The following is a 24,863-nucleotide window of genomic DNA, read 5'->3' on the forward strand; positions in this document are numbered from 1 at the left end:
GACTGGGATCTAAAATGAGAAACAATAGAGAAAAAAAAAAAAAAGGTCGGGGGGCGCCTGGGTGGCTCAGTTAGGGTTAGTTAAGCGTCTGCCTCCAGCTCAGGTCATGATCCCAGGGTCCTGGGATCGAGCCTCGCATCGGGCTCCCTGCTCGGCGGGAGGCCTGCTTCTCCCTCTCCCACTCCCCCTGCTTGTGCTCCCTCTCTCGCTGTCTCTCTCTGTCAAATAAATAAATAAAATCTTTAACAAAAAAGAAAGTTTTGCAAAGCAAATATAGAAGGCAATCCAGCAGGTGGCCAGCCCCACGCCACCCCTCGGTCACACTGGGCACTGCAGTCCCTCCCTGTGATGTGGACTGCAACTCCCAAGGGGTAGGTCCATGTGAAGAATATTCTTTCCTAACATTTCTACCATTTCTTAGACATGTGATAATCTCAGAAACCTTTTTTTCTGGCTAATTAGTAATAAAAACTTTACAAATATGAAAGCAGCTTGACTTTGCCAGCAACAGGTGCTAGACATCTCTAAACGTGTTTCCTAGTTTTATAAAACGGAGATCATGTACATCCTGCCCAACCAATCTTAAAAATGAGTCTAAGTCGAAACTGGGAAGTGTATATGGAAGTGTTTTATACCAAGGTAACCCATTATACTATGTATTATTATTTTAAATCAGTAATCTCGAAGTGACTTCTGGAAAGCTGGGGGCAGATCTCAGGAAACTTTCAAAGGGTGTAACTACTTTTTACTTAGTTATTTTCTAGCTTTACTGAGGTATAACTGACAAATTTTAACATTGAAAGTGTACAACATACTGACTTATAAAATGCATACATTATGAAAGGATTCACACTGTGTTACAGCATCACCTCACACATTTACTTTTTTGGGGGCTGAGAAAATTCTCTCTTAGCAAATTCCAATTACACAATACAGTGTTATCACCTACAGTCACTACCTTATACATAAGATCCTTGACCTTAATCTTATAACTGAATAACCTGTGACTTTCACTAACCTCTCCCTATTTCCCTCACACCCTAGTCCTGGCGGCCACCATTTTACTCTGTTTCTAGGAGTTTGATTTTTTTTTCCACACTGTACATATACAGTATTCGTCTTTTTTGTCTGGCTTACTTCACTTAGCACAACGTCCTCCAAGTTCATCCACGTTGTTGAAACTGGCAGGGTTTCCTTTCATGAAGCTGCATAAACACCCTCCACCGTGGACACTAAGGTTGTTTCCATTCCGTGGCCACTGTGAATAATGCTGGGACGAACATGTGAACAGACGATTCCGCTCCCTTTGGACCTATGCCCACAGTGGCACTGCTGGGTCATACGGTAGCTCTACTTTCAATTTCTTGAGGAACTGCCACACTGGCCTTCCATAGTGGCTCTACCACTTGGCATGCCCACCCACGATGCACAAGGGTTCTCTTCCTTCACATCCTTGCCAAGACTTGCTCTCGTCTTTCTGATTTCAACCACTCTGACAGGTGTGAGGTGGTATCTCCTTGGGGTTTTGATTTGTATTTCTCTGATAAGCAGTGGTGTTGAGCACCTTTTCATGTACCTGTTAGCCATCTGTAATGTCCTCTTCGGAAAAATGTCTATTCGGGTCTTTTGCCCCTTTTATTGGGTAATTCGGTTTTTTTTGCTGTTGGGTTGTATGAGTTCCTCACATATTTTGGATATTAACCCCTTATTAGGTATGTTGTGTGAAGATATTTTTTTCTTTCCATAGGCTGCCTTTTCATTTTTCAAATGGGTTCCCTTCATGTGAAACTTTTTAGTCCAATGTAGTTCCATTTGTTTATTTTTACTTTTATTGCCTTTCCTTTTCATGTCATATACAAAAAATTATCGCCAAGACTGGTGACAAGGATCGAATCCTCTATGTTTCCTTCTAGGAATTTTATGGTTTCAGGTATTATGTTCGAGTCTTCAGTCATCTTCAGTCAAAGCCCAAATGAGCAGTGAGAACACAGTGAGAGCCAGTCTGATCTAAGTAGGAGTCAGCAAACTACGGTCCACAGGCCAAATATGGCCTGCTGCATGTTTTTATAAATAAAATTTTATTGGAACACAGCCCTGCCCATTCATTATGTATTGCCTAATGGCACAGTTTACAAGTTGTAACAGAGACCAGAGAGTCTGCAAAGTCTAAAATAGTTACTACCTACCCCTTTTCCATCAGGGCTGGCTGTGCTGGGTCACATGGACCTTCGCTAAATCACAGCAAGTCCTTCTCACCCCTCCCCTGCCAAATTCTTGGAGTTCCAGAGTCAAGAGCAAGAGCACAGCAATGCCATGGGACGGACTATATGTCCAACAGTCAAACATCTTTAATGATAAATGAGTAATTCTCAGGTTTGTTTTTTCTTTTTTAAAGATTTTATTTATTTGAGAGAGAGAGAGAGAGAGAGAGAGAGATAGTTTCTTTTCTTTGTTGGGAGCTCCTCCTCCTAGTCATTCTGTTGAGGGGTGGTTGAGGGAATGTACAGAGTCCTAAATATCAACCACAATCCAAGCAAGATGCACCCTCGAAACCGTGCTTGTGGAGATCCAGATATATATTCCTACATCTCAGGCTGATTTCGTGGGTGTTCAGAATGGTCTGGTAGATATCCAGCTAAATTCAGCGGACTGGTTGAATCAGAGTCCCCTACTCTTCTGCCATCTTGCCCCCTCCCAAGAGAGACAGAGATAGGGAGAGAGAGCACAAGCAGGGTGGGAGGACAGAGAAACAGCCTCCCCGCTGACCAGGGAGCCCGATGTGGGGCTCAATCCCAGGACCCCAAGATCATGATCTGAGCAGACAGACACTTAACTGAATGAGCCACCCAGGTGCCCCAAATTCACAGTTTTTTTGATAAACATTTCATATTTAGTAAGGAATAATCAATAAAATACTCAGGTAATTAAAGCTACATTTTGAAAAGCAGTATTTTATTATGTAAAATTTGATATAGGAAAAGTACCATAACCTGGACTTCAAATCCACAGCAACTAAAATTATTTAATATGTGGTCCAAAGCATAGTGCCAAAAATACATTAATGTTTAACAATTTCACTAACATTAAAAAATACTGTGAATGCATAATTACAGAATGCTCCATTAAGTCCTTTAAAAATAAAACTGCCTCAGAATGCAAAAAGGAAAACCCCAGATGCTGTACCTGTTATCCCTGTCCCCAAATAATGCCCTTATGTTATCTCAGCAGCCCTTACATAACAGTGGTTATACACCATGAGCAGCACATCCATCAAAAGACTGTGAAAAAAGTCAGTGGCCAAATTGCTGAAGGGGCAATACTTAAAGCTGTAAAACTTCCCATAGTGGTAAGGCTCCTGTCCTCGCAGCTACAGCACAGAGACGTCAGAACGCTCACGATAGCACAGGTGTCTGGATCACCAGCTTATAATGGCGTGAGAGCTGCTCCCTTCCCTTTTTTAAACTACAGCTCATACACACGCGTGATGCAAATCCCGAAAGATCACTTACTCACAGATGTGTAGAACTCAAAGTACAGGTTATTCCTACAACATGTTTCAAAGTGCTTCAGAGTCCACACTGGTATAATACTAATTTTCTTCCCTGTTTTTATCATATGTTTCTACTTTTCAAAGAGATTACTTGTTCTGTTTTGGCTAAACAGTATATACTAGTTTATACTAAAAACAGTGAAATCTATGACAACTTTTCAATTTTTTAACAGGCTGCTTCTTAAGAATGGTTTCTAGATGTTTCTATGACACACGTATATTTCTAGTTTCTGATTTCTTTAAAAGGAGTAAATGCACCTATACTCTAGGCTAATTGATAAATTTCTGGAACACGCTCTCTAACCCACAAAATGCTGAATGGGAGCTTCCCGTCAAACGTGCACGCTGACTCACCCTGCCTCTTCACTCTGCTGGGAACCGGACCGTCCCGAATCTTCAGCCTCACCCCTGCTTCCATCACGGCCCTCCACAGAGATCCCCCCAGCAGTTTCTCGTGCTCGGATGCGAGCTCCTGGCTGGTACAGCTGCAAGGCCGGCCGATCCTGCCGGGACAGAGGGGTGGGTTACCCTTCCAAAGGCTGGCAATACAGGAGGGAGCAAAAGTCTCTACTTCCAGAGTCTGATGATCCTCATTATCTAAAGCAAATTAGTCTTACAGCTAAAAATCTGCCTTTTTCAGCACTATCACAGAAACCAGGCATTTTGAGGCCAAAAAAAAAAAAAAAAAAAGCCATGAAAAGGAAGACAGTTAACATTTAAAATAACTTTGAAAGAAGGTAAAATTAGTATCTGGGGAAATGTTACGCTCAAACCCAGAACACCCCCAGAGCCAGTAGAACCACGGCATTCCCCTCCCAGGTGGAGAGATGAAGACTTACATCTCAGCCCCTCCAACTCACCAGGTAGGGTAAACACGCAGCCTAAGACAAAGCAAGGCATAGCCCCTCAGAGGTGGCTTTTTAGGGTCATGAACCAAATAGTTAATAAGATCTGTAATGAGGGGCGCCTGGGTGGCTCAGATGGTTAAGCGTCTGCCTTCGGCTCAGGTCATGATCCCAGGGTCCTGGGATCGAGCCCCACATCGGGCTCCCTGCTCCGCGGGAAGCCTGCTTCTCCCTCTCCCACTCCCCCTGCTTGTGTTCCCTCTCTCGCTGTGTCTCTCTCTGTCAAATAAATAAATAAAAAATCTTTAAAAAATAAAAAAAAAATAATAATAAGATCTGTAATGAGCACTTTCCACGTGGGTTATTCCTGAACTGTCCCCTTCATCTGATTAAACTCTCAGAGGTGGAAGAACGCAACAATGCTTGAATAAAGTGTGTAAAATACTACTGAACTACTTAAGGACACTAGGATGGTGAGGCCAGTGAAGGAACAAGGGATTGTGAAGGTTAAGGACCAGGAGCAACAGTGGGAAGCCAGCCAGCTCTGCCCTGAAGGAGAGGGGGACCAACCAACCCCTGGCTCAGGGGAGCCTCGTGCACCTGCACCCCTTCCTTGGCCACCTGGGGGCCCTGGCACATCCCGCACGGTATGTTTCTGCAGGGCTCACCAACTCACCTTTACCCACTCCCAGGCCCCACAGTCACCACCAGGGCATTTATTGGCATGCCCTCTTCCTTAGCGGAAGCCTGGCCAGTGAAGAGAGTGGGAAAGGGCTGGGCAGGCACTGTGGGTCTGAATCCCCGTGCACACAGAGGTGCAGGGCTCCCATGCCACTTCCTGCCTGAGGCCAACACGCACGGTCCTGCTTTTCACCAGGGCAACACTGGTGTGCACAGACGGTGTAAGGACACGGTAACCAGCCAGGCCTCATACAAAAGGCGCCGTTACGCACAAGGCACCTCATTACCCCCAGAGCGTCACAGTTAATTGAGAGGAGTCCCAACACCTAAAGCTGTGTAAATACACATCACTCACTGTCGCTACATCAGAAGGCAGCTGAAACACAAGTGTTCATGAAACAACCCCCACCAAGAAGACCCGTGGCCGTGCCTGCTGTACCTGCGGTGAAGGTAACTACAGAAACCTCTGAGTAACACAGACGGGGTTAGTCAAGGCTACAGATGAGAAGGCTCCCCTCTTGCCGGTAGCTCTGCCTTGCCTTTACTGGAAACATTTTAAAAATTCACATCACTGATACCAGCAACACCTTGGGTGGATCTGAAGGGAATTCTGCTGAGCGAGAAAGCCAATCTCGGGTCACACACCGTGTGCTTCCACTTCTAAAGCACCCCTGAAATGACAAAATCAAGCAGACAGAGGACAGTGTGTCTGCTGAGGTCAGGGATGGGGTGGCAGGACGGTGTGGACTGCAGCCCGGGGAGCCTTGGTCCCCTCGGTCATCGGTTGGCCGGGCGGTGGGGGGCTGGCTGGCACCATGGGGCCGGGGCCTGGCCCTGGAAGGGACGGGACCCCATTAATATTGCTTCTCTGCAACACAGTGATCTGAATAAAAATTAACATCAAACTCTTGGGGAAAAAAAAAAAAAGCCATTTGTTGGTCTAAATGGGCAATTCCAACCCTGTGTCGACTGTGCAGATCTGACAGGTATTTATGAGCCATTTGACTATCTCCTAATAATCAGTATGTTACTAGTAATGTAAGAAAAGCTCCACAGAGTATCATGAAATGCAAGCTCTCGGGCAGTGCCTCCCTAAGAGTGCAGGACCAGTGGGGGTGGACTTCCCACTGTCAGAGTGTGTGATCCGAAATATCAAGACACCTAATGTGGATTTCTCTGTTTTGGCTAAACAAAGTAACTTCTGTTTGGCAAAGCAGGTATAAGCCTGCAGAGCTGTAGTTTATACTTTTAGGGTTGATGAATGAATGAATGAAGAACCTTGTTTCCTGGGCACTCCGCTTTGGGTGCTGGGCCGCCTTCACTCCTGTGCTCTCTCCCAGGCCACTCTGCTGCCTCCACAGGGATGCCACTGTCCTGGCTCCCCTTCTTCCCTCTGTCTGAGGGGACTCCTTTCCCCCATTTCAGCTCTTCTTCTTTTCTCCTTGAAAACTTGTCAAACTCACAGTGAGCTCTGTGCTTTCTGCTGTCATCCACGTGGCATCTTTGTGTTTCAGGCTCTTTTTCTCGAAATCTTCTCTCCATCTCCCTTTTCTCTTTATCACTGTCATTCTGCGACCTGTGATTCAGTACAAATTCTCAGTAACCTTAGGTATACTGCTTGTCAAGCACCTATCTTCCCATCCAGACTGCAAGTTCCAGAGACGCAGGAAATACCTCAGTCTGCTCATCAGCGCACTGCAGGCACGCACGTAATGGGCACAGCACAGGCATTCAAGAAAACATTGTTGAAAGATGAATCGACAACAGTAACGACAGTATCTACTGCCAAACCTGAATGACATACATCACAAGCATATATACTTAGTTTTCTAAATCTCAGTAACCCCCCAAAGCAAATAATAACTCCCCCCTTTACAGATAAAGTACAGGAGACCAAAGTGCTCATGTGACTTTCCTAGTGGCCCAGGTCCATGTCCATTATGACACAGAGCTGATACTGATGGCTTAGTTTCTGCTTCAAGTGTAGCTAAAATTAACTGAAATTTTTATAGTATAATTTTTATTTGTATAATTTCATACATATATTAAACTGATAAATGCATAATAAATAAATACATGGCTGCTTAGCTCCTTTGGTTCTTAAAGTCTTTTCCTTCACAACCCACATGTAAAAGTCCTCACATGCTGTCTGTGGTTTCCCACAAAACAGAAGCAGCAGGACTGGTGGGGAGAAAAAGATCTATAAGCAAAGTGTGAATTCATGCCAGAAACATGACAAAAGGCACTGTCGTATCATAAGCAATAATACAAATACCTCTAACAGAAACCACAGTGCTAACAGATCATAGATTTCATAATCATGCATAAATTAATTTTATAAACAAACCAATAAACCAGAACCCCAAAAAAGAGGGAAACTTTTTTTTTTTTTTTTAATCACAACTCTGTGTGGAAGAAAGACAGTAAGAAGTCATTCAGATTGCTGTTTCTGGGCAAACAGCAGCTTAATCCCATGACCCTGCCATCTTGCCTGCAAACGTAAATTCACTTCCAGACACCTCAGAAGCAGAGCAGCCCCGGGCTCCAGGAAGCTCCAGGGGTGTCCTGATGCAGTGCATGGGCAGGAGCCCTGGGCCAGGGGAACAAGAAGCCTAGATACTCCCCACCGACTGTGTGGAGATGACCAAACCTTGAGGAAGCTCAGGGCAGGAGGGAGGGGCTCCCGCCTGACAAGGTTCTGGCGGGTCTCTCCGGCCCCTGTGCAGAGACCGTGTCTGTCCCATTCCCACAGAAGCCCTGCTTGAGCTCCTTTCATAAGCAGCATGTCACAAGCAGGCAGAGAAGTACATGCTCAAGGACCCCTAGCCTGAAACAGGCAGGGCTAGTGGAACACCAGGATCCGCAGCTGCTGGTCAAATTCCACGGAAGGGCCACAGGGATAACGCCAACAAAGGAAGCCTAGCACTTGGACAAGAGACTGCGAAGGAGATCCTGAAGACCTAAAGGGCGATAACAGGAATCCAAAGGAAGAGGCCAGGACAAGCATAGCTAAGGAACCAGCAGAAGCACATGTCCCTGGTTGGAAGACAGACTGGAGGATTCAGATGAAAGGAGCTAAGTTCCCAGCATGACCAAGTAGAAAATAAAGATGTGGACAAGCATATCATGGTAAAATCCCTGATTTCCACCAGCAGTATGAAATACAAGCACTAACTAGTACTGATAGATCCTTCTGTGCCAGAGTCCAGCTCCAGCCAGGGTGGGTCTCTCGTAGGAAAGGACGGCGTCGGCGAATGAGGAGACAGAGACACAGGATCAGGTTGCAAGCATCTCCTCCTGACAGCCTCGGAGGAACTTTATTTATATGTTAGGATATTTTTGTTTTTCCAAATCTTAGATCATTTTCTGGATTACAGCCATAGCCTTCTTTCATTTTCCCTTTGTAATGATTAACATGACCTTTATTGATTTCTGCTTATTGGCTTTCGCTAAAACTAAAAAACAGTATGCAAAGAGAAAGGTGCTAGACAGAGCGTGACCGTCTTGTTATTTTGTTCTATAGAAACTAATTCTTCGTGGAATTAGTTTCATTATGATTGCTTACATAGGCGTAACTAAGGTGAGTAGTCACTTTATCATGAAACCCCAAAAATATTCCAATTATAAAGATTGCCATAAACAAAATGAGAGAGAAGAGCAGGCGCCAGCTGTGGAGTCTCCTGTTTTCAGGATCGTCCCCCATACTTGGACTTTGTCAAACAGCATGAGTAGCTTGGCTCGCGCCACTTCTGTGATCCTTCATGTGGTCAAAGCAACAAAAGTGTGGGCTTACTTTTCCCTGGGCTCCTCCAGCAAGCCCTCCAAGGGCGTGGGCTTCAGGACAGCACAGCTAGCACAGGGCTCCCGTTTTCCATCTCCAATATCCACTTCCTCTCCTATTTCTTTTGGCTTCTCAGTTGGTTCCTCCCCCTTTTCTGGTTTCTTAAGAAGCTAAGAAATTATAATATCAGTAAAATATCACTTTTGGAGGATTTTATAAATGTAGTTGTTTAATAATAAGTTAAAAATATAAAACAACATTGAGCACAAATGTTTGGATAGCAAAAAATGTAAGCTAAAGGTGCAGCAACCAGGTTTTTGGTTAAATACCGAGGGGAACGTTCAGTCCATGAAAGACGATAGTTATGAACAACGATTTAGAACAGTTGATGTGATGAGATTTTTTTTTTTTTTCCAGAGAGAGACAAAGTGAGAGAAGGAACACAAGCAGGGGTAGTGGGAGAGGGAGAAGCAGGCTCCCCACTGAGCAGAGAGCCGGATGCGGGGCTCGATCCCAGAACCCTGGGATCATGACCTGAGCTGAAGGCAGATGCTTAACGACTGAGCCACCCAGGCACCCCTGATGAAATGTTCTTATTGACGAATAAAGGACCTGGTCTCTATTTATATGTTTACACACAGAGAAAAGACTGGCGACACTGTTAATAGTGATGATTTTCAGGTGGTGGAACTGAAATGATCTTCTTTCCTTTTGTCACCAAGTTCTAGTTTTCTCTAAAATGAACAAGTACTGCTTTTGTAATAATGTAAAAATATATTGTTTAAAATGTTGCTTTATGGGGCGCCTGGGTAGCTCAGTCGTTAGGCATCTGCCTTCAGTTCAGGTCATGGTCCCAGGGTCCTGGGATCGAGCCCTCCATCGGGCTCCCTGCTCTGCGGGAAGCCTGCTTCTCCCTCTCCCACTCCCCCTGCTTGTGTGCCCTCTCTTGCTGTGTCTCTCTCTATCAAATAAATAAATAAAATCTTTAAAAAAAACAAAATAAATAAAATAAAATGTTGCTTTATATTGATGACTTTTAGAATAAACTTTTTGAAAACACATCTTACTCTTTCTTGAATCAACATGAGCAAGTTGCTGTCTTCAAATTTGGGCCTTTCCCGCCGCCATTCTCTGCATAGTTTACTCTTTGAAATTCAAGTGCCACAGGTAAGTCAGTTTATAAAACAAAAGTAGAAGGTATACTTCTGAGAATTTTTTCTAACTTATAAAAGTGAACAAATTTTAAATTGTACTATAGCAAAATTATACACAGATAAATTTCAACTATGTGAGTTAATTTAAGAATGAAACAGATAAAATATAAGACTGAGTATGAAAAGTTGCTTCTCATCACAGGTGTGCACTATGTTACCTTACATACTCTTATTCTGCCTGTGGAGTCTGTGAATTTAAACAATTCCTTTCAGATATCTATTGACATTTATGTTTTAAGGTCTTATTTATTTATTTGACAGAGAGCACACATACAAGGAGGGGGGGTGGCAGGCAGAGACAGAGGGAGAAGCAGGCTCCCCGTTGAGCAGGGAGCAGGTACTTGGGGCTCATTCTAGGACCCTGGGAACGTGACCTGAGCCAAAGGCAGACACTCAACCAACTGAGCCACCCAGGTGTCCCAACATATTTTTTAATTAAAAAGGTAATATATGCTGGTAATAAAAGTAAACCACAGGGAAGTATAATAGTTTGTGTTTCCACCCGTCCATCCAACAAATAATTTTGTGCACCTCTGAACTGTTTTTACTTGCAATACTTCTGAAACCAAATGTGTGGTGTCCTTTCCAACACCACTTCTCCAAACCTCCAACACAGACTGGGTGTCTGTGTCTTTACCCTCAATCCTTTTTTATTTTTAAAAATAGTTCTTTTGTAATGTGGTGTTCAAACGGAATTGAAAACTGGCACCCCATCTCTTTAAAACATCTGGTAATTTGAATTCTAGTGCCCATTATTCATTATCACTTGTTTTCATTGTGCTGATTTTTGGTGATCAAACCTCAGCCCCCTTCATATTGCCCTCTCCTTTTTAAAAATTACGTGTGTGCACAGAGAGGCCACCTTTTCCAGGACTGTGCATTTTCAGGCTTGTGATAAATAAGATCGACCAATGCGAGTGTTCATGGTGACTTTCCAATTGGCCCTGAAGTTCTAGCATGTGATTGCTTCACTCCTGGACTATGACTTTCAGTGGGAGATGGAAGTTTTTCAGAGAACTGAACTGTGGAAAAATGACCTTTCCTTAACTTGAAGCTACCTTTAAAATTTGAGGGTCTGGACCAAAAGAAGAGAAATATCAGGCTGGAGTCGAGATGACAGAGATGGTGAGAGTAATGACTAACTCCAAAGATGGCCACCCAGGCACCCCTCCAAATGATTTGTAAATCAGACATCCCTAAAATGAGGCCAGATGCTCACTTAGGGCAAACCTTGGGCTGGGGTGTGTGTCCTCAGGTCAGGACACCAGACACTCGTAAGGGCAGAAGCTGCTGATTACCCATGTCATAGGGGTCTACTCTGCAACCAAGATCCTGTGTTACCAGATTTGGATAAGAATACCCTTTCTCAGGGTGCCTGGGTGGCTCAGTTGGTTAAGCGACTGCCTTCAGCTCAGGTCATGATCCTGGAGTCCCGAGATCGAGTCCCGCATCAGGTTCCCTGCTCAGCAGGGAGTCTGCTTCTCATGCTCTCTGTCTCTCATTCTCTCTCAAATAAAATCTTTAAAAAAAAAAAAAAAAAGGAATACCCTTTCTCTTCCTTTATGTTTTGACTTCTTTTCTATATGAAAGATCATACGTTTATTTTTACTGACTTAATTTTGTTTTTATTTCTTTGGTTTATTTTGGACTCTAATTTCATAATTTAAAATGTAAATGTGAAATGCTATACTCCAAATACTTTAAGTCTTACTTAAAATTATAATTGAAATTGTAAGCTACAGGTTTCAAACATTATTCCTGAAAAACTCTCAAGCTACTGAAAAAAGCGCTTTTGAGAATGTAAAGATTAGGCAGTAAGTTGGCTATTATGTGTTTAGAAAGATCAATGAGAAGATTAGGCAATATTTCCATCTGTGACCATAAAATTTGCATTAAATGCAAACACCTACTCTGAGCCCGGCAATGACAGCTGAATTTCTACCACAATTCATGTTTAAGGTTTCCCTACAATATTAAGGTTTCATTATCAGTTACCTTTCGAGGGCTGTTAATTTATGCCGCTGGAGATGTCAGGTTTGTTATAGGAAGTAAATCTGCTACAATTTTCTTGCGAGAGTTGTGTGTTCACTAAACCACATGGACAAACGGAAAACATGCCCTCAGTTATTTCCCCTAGAAATACCCTGGTTTTGCCATGTCCTTGCTGACAGGGGACAGACCATCTTTGATAGTCTTGGTTGGGTTCCTCAATCTCATCAATGTTATCATCAGATTCTAAGATACTTTCTGTGGGACAATCAGTTCCCTACTCATCTTGAACATCTAGATTTGGTCTTCACAGCAAATGTGCTCAAGGAATGTGACCTGCCCCACACCTTTTATCAAGATAAGGTTTTCAACAATGTCTTTAAACTTAAAGAGAGACATTTCTGGTTCTCTTCCTGGCACTTCTTGAATATGACCCACATCTGAGATTAGGTGCCACCATGTGGCTTGCTCTGGCCAGTGCAATGTGGGCAGAAGGGCTGTGTCTCTTCCATGTGGTTTAAGAACCAGCATGCAGGGCGCCTGGGTGGCTCAGTCGTTAAGCGTCTGCCTTCGGCTCAGGTCATGATCTCAGGGTCCTGGGATCGAGCCACACATCGGGCTCCCTGCTCAGCGGGGAGCCTGCTTCTCCCTCTCCCACTCCCCCTGCTTGTGTTCCCTCTCTCGCTGTCTCTCTCTGTCAAATAAATAAATAAAATCTTTAAAAAAAAAAAAAGAAAAGAACCAGCATGCAATCTTCTGTATCACACATTCCCCTCCCCATCATAAGGAATGAGGAAGCAAATGCCAAGGTGAAGCCTCCATCAATGGGTCACTGGATGGCAATGGTGAGCAGCGTACAATGGCCATGGAATACCAACAACAGACTCTAGTTATGTGAACCGGTGAGGTGTGAGGCTATCTGTTACTGCAGCAAACCCAGCCAGGCCTGATGGATACACACAGTAGTGTGTTTTCATAGGAATTTTGTTAAGAAATTGTTCCCTCCAGCTAGTGAGCCCCATGTGACCACCTATAAGGAGAAACTGATTTAGAAGTAAAGGCCTAGAAAAAGCTTTGCCTCCCTTGAAGAAATGCAATGTTTTCTCCTCATGGATAATGAAACTATTTTTCTGATCAAGCATATCAGAAACTAATCTATGATGGATAAAGATGTGGTATGTATACACAATAGAATATTACGCAGCCATCAAAAAGAACGAAATCTTGCCATCTGCAACAACGTGGATGGAACTAGAGGGTATTATGCTAAGCGAAATAAGTCAATCAGAGAAAGGCAATTATCACATGATCTCACTGATATGTGGAATTTAAGAAACAAAACAGAGGATCATAGGGGAAGGGAGGGAAAAATAAAATAAAGATGAAATCAGAGAGGGAGACAAACCATAAGAGACTCTTAACCACAGGAAACAAACTGACAATTGCTGGAGGCGAGGGGGGTGGGGGGATGGGGTGGCTGGGTGATGGGCATTAAGGAGGACACGTGATGCAATGAGCATTGGGTATTACGTAGACTGACGAGTCACTGAACTCTACCTCTGAAACTAGTAATTTACTATATGTTAATTAATTCAATTTAAATTAAAAATATATATATATAAAGAAACTAATCTATGGCTCAATTATGGCGGCTCTGACCTCTTCCCCATTCTCTCCCTTTCTACTCTATCTTCCTCCAAGTCCTGATCTTTTTTCTTTTTATGATACAATTTCAATTAATCTCTAAAAGTACTTCAAAGCCTTCGTGGAATGAGGGAAGATACATATGAGGTTGAAATCTAGGTTTGATAAGGTCATCCGAACAGATACTAACAAGGAAGGACTGACTCACACTGGAGCACCCTATTTTACACAGGGAAGAACTCCTTCTGTGCATTAACCCACCCTTCTAAATGAATACATCAGTCAAAGGAGAAACTGGGCAAGAGATTTAGAAACCACTGCTGCTACTGCAAAAAAAAAAAAAAAATGGTAAAACCCAGTTCCAGGAGTGAGCCTTCATCTAGAAAGGCCAGTATACACCAAGCCACCGATTTCTAAATGTGTACATTTTAGTCAGGGAGTCTTTTCTCTAAAGGAAAATGTAAGCAGAAGCCCAATCTGTGACAAGTAGTGTGGGGTTCCTCTGGGTGAAGTGCTGCCATCACACCCAGGAGGCTGGGCCCCCTCCCCCACAGTATGCCCAAGGAACCCCCAGGGATCAGGGAACACAGTTTGAGAACCCCTGCTGCACTGCAGAGAAATGGAACCATAATAACAAAAGACTAGGCTAACTAAAAATGTCCTTACAAGTTGGAAGAGCTAAATACGTAAAAGGCACGACTATAGCAGAACTAGCTTTGGAAAAAAGACATGAACTGTCTCCTCAAAATTACCTTAATCCTTACTTCTCTCTCAGCAGCTCTCTTCTGTCTGTCTGCCTCTTTCCTCTTACACCTCTCCTCTTCTCTCTTCTTTCTCTTTTCTTCTTCCCGTAAACGCTTCTTCTCCAGCTCCCTCCTCCTTCGCTCTTCTCGCTTCTCTTCTCGAATCCTCTAGAGACATGGAAAAGCATGTGTATAAATTATCTGTGTGGACGTGGGAGGGACAGGAAGGATACTCATCAGGTAAAAGGGCAAACCTACCTGCTTCTCTAATTTTCTATTTCTAATATATTCCAAAAGAGGTGTGGTTCTTCTAGCTAAAACACAAAAATTGTAATGTAGTATTTAACTCTAAAATAAGATTTCTTTCCTTCATTTTAAATACTTGTTTCCAATTTAATCTTAAATAATTTGGCTGGCACAGTCAGAAGAGCATGCAACTCTTGATCTTGGGGTTGTAAATTCGAGCCCCACGCTGGGTGTAGAGATTACTAAAAATAAAATCTTATAAATAAATAAACACACAGAACTTAGATGAGCACACATTGTATGTGGGGAGTCCCTATTCCACCACCATAAAGTCAGGTAATTTGGAGGCGCTGACAACTCTGCCAACAGTAGGCAACGAATTCCTGATTCTCAAGGGTCTTCATATTACAAAGTAGCTATAAAAGCAAAAAAGAAAAGTGAGTACAACACATTAGACTTCCCGAACGTTATGAGTATCTTCCCATGTTTGCAGGTATTTTAAAACATTACGTAACACTGTTACAGATTCACTTTGATTCAACACATATTCTGGAAATTTCTTCCTTTTCTGCTCTCTAGACAATGATGTTAAACAATGTAGATTCTTGTAATTTCTTATCATATACACTCCACAAACCAGAATAACCAGATGTAAAAGTTTAGACAATGACCCCACAGGGCACTTCATCTAAGCAGCACTAACCACCCAGGAATGAAGCTCTCTGTAAACTTAAACTCAATCCTCAGCTTTCATGCCCCAGAAGTGTCTGATCTGACCTGGAATTTGGTGCCCAAATATGGCAGGCCTCAAGGCAGCCTCTCAGGGGGACTGGTTCTAAGAAATATGTATTCCCCATGTCAGTGGCTGACGATGCAGGGGGGAAAGTGGAAATGGTGTGGATCTATTCCACAGCTCTTTCAAAACCTAAGATTAAATGGGGGGAAGGAAGAATCCCTGGACGCACTTGAAGACTGGCCATGACATTTCTCGAATTCTGAGAATTAGGAATTTTAGAAGAGAGCCCCTGGCAGGGATTCTTAATTTGGAATTAAGAACTCCTGAACACCCCGACATAATGTGTCAAATGGCTTCTGCCAGGAAAGCTCAGCCCCAGATTTAGGGCTGGGCAAATGTGCTCATTTCCTCACAGGTGCAGGGGCCAAGAAGAGCCCATTCCCTCCCTGGGTGGCTCCTATGTTAATCATGAACTCTGGCTCAGGATGAGCACAGCTGATGCCCTCTGTAACAGGCAGTTGCCTCAAATTAGGGAGGACTCTTGCTCTGCACCGTGGGAGTTTTGGACTAGTGAGCAAAGAGCAGGATCAAGACCTCCCTGGGTGGGTGGAGGAGCTGACAAGACCCCACCCACCTTCTCTCTTCTCCAACAAAATACCTGCCTCGTTACCCCAAAGGATCAATGTGAAAGGTAAATGAAACCCTGTATTTGAAAGTGCTTTACAGGGACGCCTGGGTGGCTCAGTCAGTTAAGTGGCTGCCTTCGGCCCGGGTCATGATCCCAGGGTCCTGGGATCGAGTCCCACATCGGGCTCCTCGCTCAGCAGGGAGCCTGCTTCTCCCTCTCTCTCCCTCTGCTTGTGCTCTCTCTCTCAAATAAATAAAATCTTTAAAAAAAAAAGAAAGAAAGAAAGAAAGAAAGTGCTTTACAAACCATAAAAGTGTATTATTTGTTAAACAGAAGGTGCATGGCCATGTAATGTAACACGAATTTAACCAACAGCCTGTTACCACTTACAGACAGCTGCTGCGTCCTGGGCACTGTCACAACCACCTGGGAGGAAACAGGGATGCTAAGTCTCAGGGGTGGAAGCTGAGCCCAGGTCTGTCTGCTCTACAGACCCTGCTATGCCACTGCACTAACCTGCAACTATAGAGGGAATTAATATTTCCATTTAACCCTCATTGCTCAGACTAGATCATAGAATCCACTAAAGGCCAGAATCTAAGAAAAGAAAAAGGCAACTTGCTTTGAATTGCCGGATTAAGATCCAAACTTAGATGGGCAGAAACTGGATCACAGAAACAAAGCTCCACAGCCTCATCCTGGGCTACTAGATTGTGAATCACACTTACTCATTCCATAAAACACTACAATGCACCTACTGTGCACCAGGTACCGAGCAAGGGGCTGGGATGGGAGAGGACGTCCCTCTGGTGTGGGAGGGTGGCTGGAGCCAGCTGGATGGTGTGCGTCTGGCCACCAAGGACTATCTCAAAACTGCCCACAAGTGGAAGACCCTGGTCCTTTTCTGTGGCTATCCAGTACAAGAGCATTTACACAGCAAAGAGGGAAGGGGGCAGGGGGCAAGTCCTACAAATAATTTCTAACTTGCTTCCTTTTTTAGCTCTTCTTAAATTTAACATGTTCTACAGTGGATCTCAATTCGCTTCCAGTAATGTTTCTTCCCCAGTCTGCCCCATGTCAGTAATGGTGCCTCCACTCATTGATCTGTTTGAGTCAAACTCCTGGAGGCCTGGATTCTTTTTGTTTCCTTTCTTCCCACACCCAATCTGCCAGAGCATATGCAGACTCTGCAGCTAGCAATCCATCGCGTACAGAGCAATGTGCATGGAGTGATGAGGAAAACTAATCAGGCCACATCACTCCCTCAGCGGTCTCCAGCTTTCTCTTGAACAAACTGCAAACCTCTTACGCACCTGCCTCTCCAGCCACTCTGCCCCGGGCCCACCATGTACCAACCACACAGGCATACATCCTGTTCCTACAGGCCCACAGCTCAGCTTCCAGCTCTTGTCTCTAGTCCCTTCTTCTTCCATGTCTTAGCACGCCTGCTCTCAGAGGGCCTTGCCCTCCCAGGACTGTTTCATCATACTGTGGCACTGATCACATAGACATGCCCTGGCTTAAAGCCTGATTATTGTTACAGGTGTTTACTACAGTCTTCCCCACGAGCAGGACAGATACATGACAGCAGAGGCCTCATGTGTCCCATTCATGCTCACTCCACACACCTAGGCTGAGTCGGTACCCACTCAACGTGTGCAGACCAAAAACGAGCACATGCTTGCTAAGCACATCTTTATAAATATTTACTTTAGTGATTAAAAAATCCTTTGAGGGCGCCTGGGTGGCTCAGTCGTTAAGCGTCTGCCTTCGGCTCAGGTCATGATCCCGGAATCCCGGGATCGAGTCCCACATCGGGCTCCCTGCTCAGCGGGAAGCCTGCTTCTCCCTCTCCCACTCCCCCTGCTTGTGTTCCTGCTCTCGCTATCTCTCTCTCTGTCAAATAAATAAAATCTTTAAAAAAAAAAAAAAAAAAAAAATCCTTTGAGCTACACGTTAAATCAGCTACTGTGAACAAATAACTGTAACCAAAAGCTCTGGTGCTCTCCCTCAGAAATATTTTCCCAGGTTGCCATATTTTTGTTACAACTGGAAAACACTCTACATCCCTGCTAAGCCTGTCACAAGTGTGAATTTTTAAATAATCGTAAAAAAGAAACAAATACATATCTCAATCAAGTAAAGAGAAGACATAAGCAAACAGACCAATAAGTTCTCTTGTCTTTGCCTCTATGTCTCCCAGAAGAGTTTCGGGATTGGCATTAGGTTTCTCTTCCTCCACACAGTAAGTTTCCAAAAACTTCTTATATTCTGGATCTGTAAATTAAAAAAGAAAAAAAGAAAAACATGCTCCTCCCCACATATGGGACAGGAATTATATTTGATCAGTGTATTTAATTTGGCAGTTTCATAATCCAGCCTCTGTAAAGGGACTCACCGTCTTCAATGCTTCCAGTTTTGGCATCTTTTTTCTTTAGTTTCTTTTTGGCTATCTTCTGGAATGGGGCAAACTCTACCACTGCAGGATATTCTAGGCCTTTAACAGAAAACAAATTGCAAAAACCATTCTAAAATTCCACTATATTCATTTTGGAAAATAATGATTTAGCTTTCTTTTTTTCTTTCTCTTTGTGGGGGGAGGGGCAGAGGGAGAGGGAGAGAGAGTCTTAAGCAAGCTCCACACCCAGCAGAGCCCCAGCGGGGATCAATCCCGTGACCCTGAGATCACGACCTGAGCCAAAATCAAGAGTGAGTTGCTTAACCAACTGAGGTGCCCCATGATCTAGGTTTCTTAAAGATTGACCATAACATTACCATTTAAACTATTATTTTCAAGCACCTGCAAACTTAGCATGTCAAACTCCAGATCTGAACAAAGGACGAGCACTTATTTATTAAAGAAAATGATTTCTCATGTTGCAGTAGTGGCTACATAACTGAATGCATTCAAAATTCATCAAGACACACACCTTAAAATGTCAATAAACCCTTCTCTCCCTCACTGAAGAGTTTATCATGGAATACCTTTAAATAGGTTCCTTAGTCACATTTTTTCTTTTTTTAAATTTTAAAAGGTTGTTTCAATGATCAATCTGTTATATGAGTTCAAGGGAATTAGTATGTTTAGAAGAGACACTTGGCTAAAAGAGGGGCCTCAGAAGGCATGCACAATACTCAGACAGGGTTGGCTTCAAACAGAAAAGTTTAGAACAAAAGCCACGAGAAACTGATTTGGTCATTATGTGCGGGGTGGGGGGGGTGGGAGTGGGGGGCAGGAACATACTGAGAAACGTTCACTATTTACTTAATCAACTGATGGAACGCTTCCATGTTGGTACTGAATCCTTTAGCCTTGTCAGGAATGGTCAGGTGACCATGATATTGCAACTCTTATTTATCTGGACAATATTTCTGTGCTAACTTTAACTATCTGGAATAAAGTCAAGAACCAGGAGGAGAGCAGGGCTTTGGACAGGCAGGAACAATGTCTGATTCACTGCTGCACCCACATGCCTGGTACATAGATACTTACTAAGTAGGAGTTGACACACTTCCTGATTTCAAAACTTCTTATGAAGCGATGGTAATCAAAACAGTATGGTACTGGCATAAAAAAAGAAACACAGACCGATGGACTAGAACACAGAGCCAGAAATAAACCATCACATACATGATCAGATGGTTTTCCATGAGGGTGCCAAGACTTTTCAATGGGGAAAGGACAGTCTTCTTGAACAAATACTGCTAGGGGCGCCTGGGTGGCTCAGTTGGTTAAGTGTCGGCCTTCAGCTCAGGTCATGATCCCAGAGTCCAGGGATCGAGCCCCACATCAGGCTCCCTGCTCAGTGGGGAGTCTGCTTCTCCCTCTGTCCTTCACATTGCTCATGCTCTCTCTCGCTCTCTCTCTCTCAAATAAATAGAACCTCAAAAAAAAAAAAAAAATACTGCTGGAAATACTGGATATCCACATGCAAAAGGATGAAGCTGGACTCTTATCAGATACCACAGACAAAAGTTGACTCAAAATGGATCAAACACCTAAACATGAGACCTAAAACTATAAAACTCTGGCAGAAAACATGGAGGAAAAACTTGACATTGGATTTGGCAGTGATTTCTTAGATGTGACACCAAAAGTACAGGCAACTAAAATAAAAACAGAAAAACTGGACCACATCACATTAAAAACACCTGAGTGTCACAGAATACAATCAACAGAATATAAAGGCTACCTATGGAATGGGAAAAAATCATACATCTGATGAGGGGTTAAGAGCCATAATATACATATATATATATAAAAAAATCTACAACTTAACAAAAAACAACTCAATTTAAACATGGGCATTCCTCCAAAGACACACAAATGGCCAACAAGCACACAAAGATGCTTAACATCACTAAGCATTAGGGAAATATAAGTCAAAATCACAGCGAAACACTACCTCATACCCATTAGGATGTCTGCTATCAAAGAAACAGAAAACGACAAGTGTTGGGAGGATGTGGAGAAATTGGGAGGCCTCATGCCCAGGTGGCGGGGATACAAAATGAAGTAGCTTCTACGGAAAACAGTATGGCAGTTCCTCAAAACATTAAAAATATAATTACTATATGATCTAACAATTCTGCTATGGTTATACCCAAAAAAACTGAAAGCAGAGTCTCAGATACTTGTACACCCATGTTCACACCAGCACTATTCACAATAGCAAAGAGCTGGAAGCAAGCCAGCTCTTTGTAAATGGATAAACAAAATGTGGTATATACACACAGTAGCGTATTACTCAGTCTTAAAAAGGAAATTCTGAGACATGCTACAGCACGGGTGAACATTGAGGACACCATGCAATGTGAAATACTGTATGATTCCACTTATATGAGGTATCTAGACTAGTAAATTCATAGAAACAAAAAATAGAAAGGTGAATGCCAGGAGCTAGGGGTCAGGGAGAAGCGGGGAGTTATTTAAAGAGTCCAGAGTTTTAGTTTTGTAAGATGAAAAGAGTTCTGGAGATGGGGTGCACAACAGTGTGAATGTACTTAATACTACTGAACTGTATGCTCAGAAAAGACTAAGATGAGGGACGCCTGGGTGGCTCAGTCAGTTGAGCATCTGACGCATCTGACTCCTGGTTTGGGCTCAGGTCATGATCTCAGGGTCGTGGGATTGAGGCGTTGGCCTCTGCACTGCTTGTCCCTCTCCCTCCCTTTTTGCTCCTCCCCTCACGCATGTGTGCTCTCTCTTAAAAAAATAAAATCTTAAAAATAGTTCAAGATTACATTTGCTTTTCCTCACAGGAAAGAATCTCTTGGCCTCAGCCTAGTCACTCTTTAAGGATATTTTGTTAGCTCTCAGTGAAGAAGAAAACACTTAGCAGCAGTGGAGTGGAGTGGGAGGAGGGTGGTTGGTGAGGGGTATTCAGAGAATATGCTCTTACAGTTGTACCAGCTCGATCGCAGTGGACACAACAGCTGACAGTCTGACGGGAGGGAGGACAAAGGCAAGATCCAAAAAGTACAGAGAATCGGAACCATTTACAGTAGAGGTAAATATCCCTGTCTCAGCAGGCAATGCTGTTCAACAGAGTCAGAAACTTATGTTCATTATTACAATCCCCTCCCCCATGACACTGTCCAAAAATGGTATAATTATGAAGAGTACTCTGTTTAACATGCTTATTTTTTTATTTTTTTTTTCAAGATGTATTTACTTAATTTAGGGGTGCTGGATGGCTCAGTAGGTTAAGCCTCTGCCTTCAGCTCAGGTCATGATCCCAGGGTCCTGGGATTGAGTTCCCCATCGGGCTCTCTGCTCAGTGGGGAGCCTGCTTCTCCCTCTCCCTCTGCCTGCCACTTCCCCTGCTCGTGCTCTTTCTCTCTCTGTCAAATAAATAAAATCTTAATTTATTTACTTATTTCAGTGAGGGACAAAGGGCAGAGGGAGAGAGGGAGAATCTTAAGCAGACTCCCCAATGAGTGAAGAAGGAGCCGATGCTGAGATCGTGACCTGAGCCAAAATATAAAGAGCACACTGTTTAAAAAGACATAGATATAAGTGAATAATATATTTTAGAAAATTCCTATTGCACAAAAGTAAAGTGATTTGGTTTTGGTACATAAGAAAGGGAAGTTCAATTATCAGAAAACTCATTTATATTAAAAACTTCACTCCAATAATATAAAAATAGGTTGTCACTGATACAAAGAATTGATGGAATTCTTTGGTTTATATATAATTTTAATTTTCAACATAAGCACACAACCACAGTAACACAATTGAAATTTATGAAATTATTTTAGATTGGTATCTGAGAACTTAATTATAATTTACAAACATTCCAGCAAAACTTAATTAACGTACTTTGAGATTATAATAGTTTAAAAAGCCAATGATCCAACCTTTACTGTCAATGAAGATATAGCCATCAAAACGATCTCTAAAAAGAAGGATGTCATCAGGATTTCTAAAATTAATGTATGCTCTTGAATAAAGATGAGGATAAAGACTGAAATAAGAGATAACAGTGAAAATGGTTAGTAAAAAATGCAAGACTTCTTTAATTTTGCTTTTTTTTCTTTTCTAGATACAACAAACTGAAACCTATGTGCCAAAGAACACCTCTCAGCTAATTACAACAATCTGGGTATTCTTTAGCAAAAAAAAAAAAAAAAAAAAAAAAAACCCATAATAAACAAAACATTACCCAAGATCTTTTTAATAACTTGGGAAAGACACTAAGGGCAGTCTCTCTACTACACAGAAACAGGGTTATAATACTGGTCTTCCAAAGTTGAAAACCAAAGGCAAGGTTATTCAAAGGTCATTCCTTATCACACATCATGACCCAATAAAATCTAGTCATGATTCATAAATGAAAACATCATATTGCACAAAAGAATCTTCACTGACTCAGAGAACACCTTTGCGTACTCTAAGGGTTATTAACTGCAGCACACGGTATGGGGGCTACAGAAGAACTAAGCCCTTCTCCTCTACCACAAAACTACCAACTTCCTTCATAGGCAGAACTTCCAACCCCCTTTCACAGATGAGAACACAGGCTCAGAGAAATTCAGTACGTGCAAAAGGTACAGCTAGTTAAAAAGTGGGACTGGGATTCCAACCTGAATCACTCTGAGTCCAGGGCCTGTCCTTTAACTATACCAGTTTTCTCAAACTTTAGTCATTTGAAATTCACCTGTTACTTTTTTTAAACCAAATCTATATTTCCGTTAGAAATATTTTTCTTTGAATAGACTGAAAGTTGTTACTTAAACAGTATTTATTCAGAAGGAGAGTTTATAGGGCTCCCACAAATGCCAACTCACGACACTGAAGATAACAAGGGTACCAATGATGATCAAGAGTGTAGTAGAAACAGTGAAAATCACAAAATGTAGCTGACCTGTCCCCTGCGGAAGGTCTAACCTGAGGTCTGCTTTCTCTTCGTTCACAAAGAGAAGATGTGGACGTGTTAAAGTGTCCTCGGAGTCACCCTTCTACCCAGGGGTGAAAGGGAAGGAGACAAGCAGCTGGTAGGTGTGGGTGGGGGTGGTAGCGCTGGACGCAAGCACAGGGTTTCTGAGGGCTGGATACGGTTTCTTTCTCCGGAGTTTGTCTTTTTGGATGATGGGGGTGCTAGTACCGGCACATTTCAAATCTCTTTTAGAGGAATTTAACGATCATGTCCAAGTAAGGTGCGCGCTGATTTCTGGGTCCGTGTGGGAAAGAGACGGAGACAGCTTCCGCGGTCTACAACCACCTCCCAGCGAGCGACAAGGCCTCCCAGCTTCTCACCTCAAGTCGGCGGTAAAGAACTCAAAGTAGTCGTGCGCGGGCAGCGGGTGCAGCTGCTCCTCCAGCTGCTCCTTGGTGAGGCTGGGAGGAAGCCGCCGGATCACCACCTGAGGAGAGGACGGACGGTGGGCTTGGCGTCCCCCCCAGCGCTTCCATCCCTTGAACGCCGCCTGTGTTTAGGCTCAGAGGGAGCGCAGAAACGCCCGCGATGCACGGGTGACACAGCACGGCCGTCAGAAGGGGCTGCGCCTAACACAGCTCCCTTCTCGGGAACCCCGACGACTGTGGGCACGACGCGTACTGTCCGTGCCCGAGTGGAAAACTCAAACCTCACAAGCCCGCGGTGGGCGCCCGCCGCCCCGGACCGGCACCCCGCCGCGGATCGCAGCGTCTCCGCGCTCATCCCCGACCGGAAACACCACAGGCTCCAGGCGGGGCGGGAAACGGCCCCCGCCTGGCCGCTGTCAGCGGTGCTGAAGCGGCCGGCCCCGGCCCCGCGCTCCCAGAACACGCCGCCCGCGGCCTCGCCCCGTCCGCTCCACCCCAAACCCTGAGCCCGCCCCGCCTTTGCGCAGGACCATCCCTCTTCTCGCGAGGCTCGCCCGCCCACCCGCCACCCTTAGCGCCCCTCCGCCTCCAGCATGACGCCAACCCTTGGCCCCGCCTCCCCTCGCCCAAGACCATCCCTCATCTCGAGAGGTTTGCACGCACCACTCCGTTCTCGCCTCAACCCACCCTGTTGAAGACCCTCCTCCTCTCGCGAGGTTGGTCTGCCCCGCCCTTCCCCCCCCACCTTGCTCAGAACCGTCTTCTTCTCCTCGCGAGGTTTGCCTGTACCGCCCCCACAGCCGAAGGACGAGGTTGGTGGCACCTCTGGTTCTCGCCGCGGCGACTCCCGGCGGAACTGGACTTCCCCAGCCGACAGCTTTTCTCTCCCGCTCGGGTCCCGCGCAGCAACGGCCACCCCGGAGCCTCCCACTCCCTCCTTCTCTGAGCGCATCTCGCACCCGCCGCGGAGTCGCTGCTGCCTCCCTCCCGGGCCGA

The 24,863-nt window shown here is 44.1% G+C and overlaps 1 protein-coding gene across 4 annotated transcripts; it reads right to left on the reverse strand.

Annotated features, from left to right (window-relative positions):
- Positions 1-2,935: 2,935 nt before the first annotated feature.
- Positions 2,936-24,863, reverse strand: UPF3A (UPF3A regulator of nonsense mediated mRNA decay). Of its 4 annotated transcripts, none has more exons than XM_032402545.1 (10): positions 24,613-24,863; positions 23,820-23,926; positions 22,421-22,527; positions 18,456-18,554; positions 18,224-18,334; positions 14,706-14,761; positions 14,469-14,615; positions 8,870-9,027; positions 6,355-6,652; positions 2,936-4,053 (listed from the first exon to the last, which is right to left on the reverse strand). In XM_032402545.1, exons 1-10 carry the CDS (start codon positions 24,817-24,819, stop codon positions 3,901-3,903), a joined length of 1,443 nt encoding a protein of 480 aa, XP_032258436.1. In that variant the 5' UTR covers positions 24,820-24,863; the 3' UTR covers positions 2,936-3,900. The 4 variants fall into 4 exon arrangements, with proteins under 4 accessions (XP_032258436.1, XP_032258435.1, XP_032258437.1 ...); XM_032402544.1 differs by having other exon boundaries at positions 14,457-14,615; XM_032402546.1 differs by lacking the exons at positions 2,936-4,053; positions 6,355-6,652 and adding an exon at positions 16,448-16,483 and having other exon boundaries at positions 8,712-9,027; positions 14,457-14,615.

This window comes from Phoca vitulina, unplaced genomic scaffold, assembly GCF_004348235.1.
Source record: "Phoca vitulina isolate PV1807 unplaced genomic scaffold, GSC_HSeal_1.0 scaffold5, whole genome shotgun sequence".
Lineage (NCBI taxonomy): Eukaryota > Metazoa > Chordata > Mammalia > Carnivora > Phocidae > Phoca > Phoca vitulina.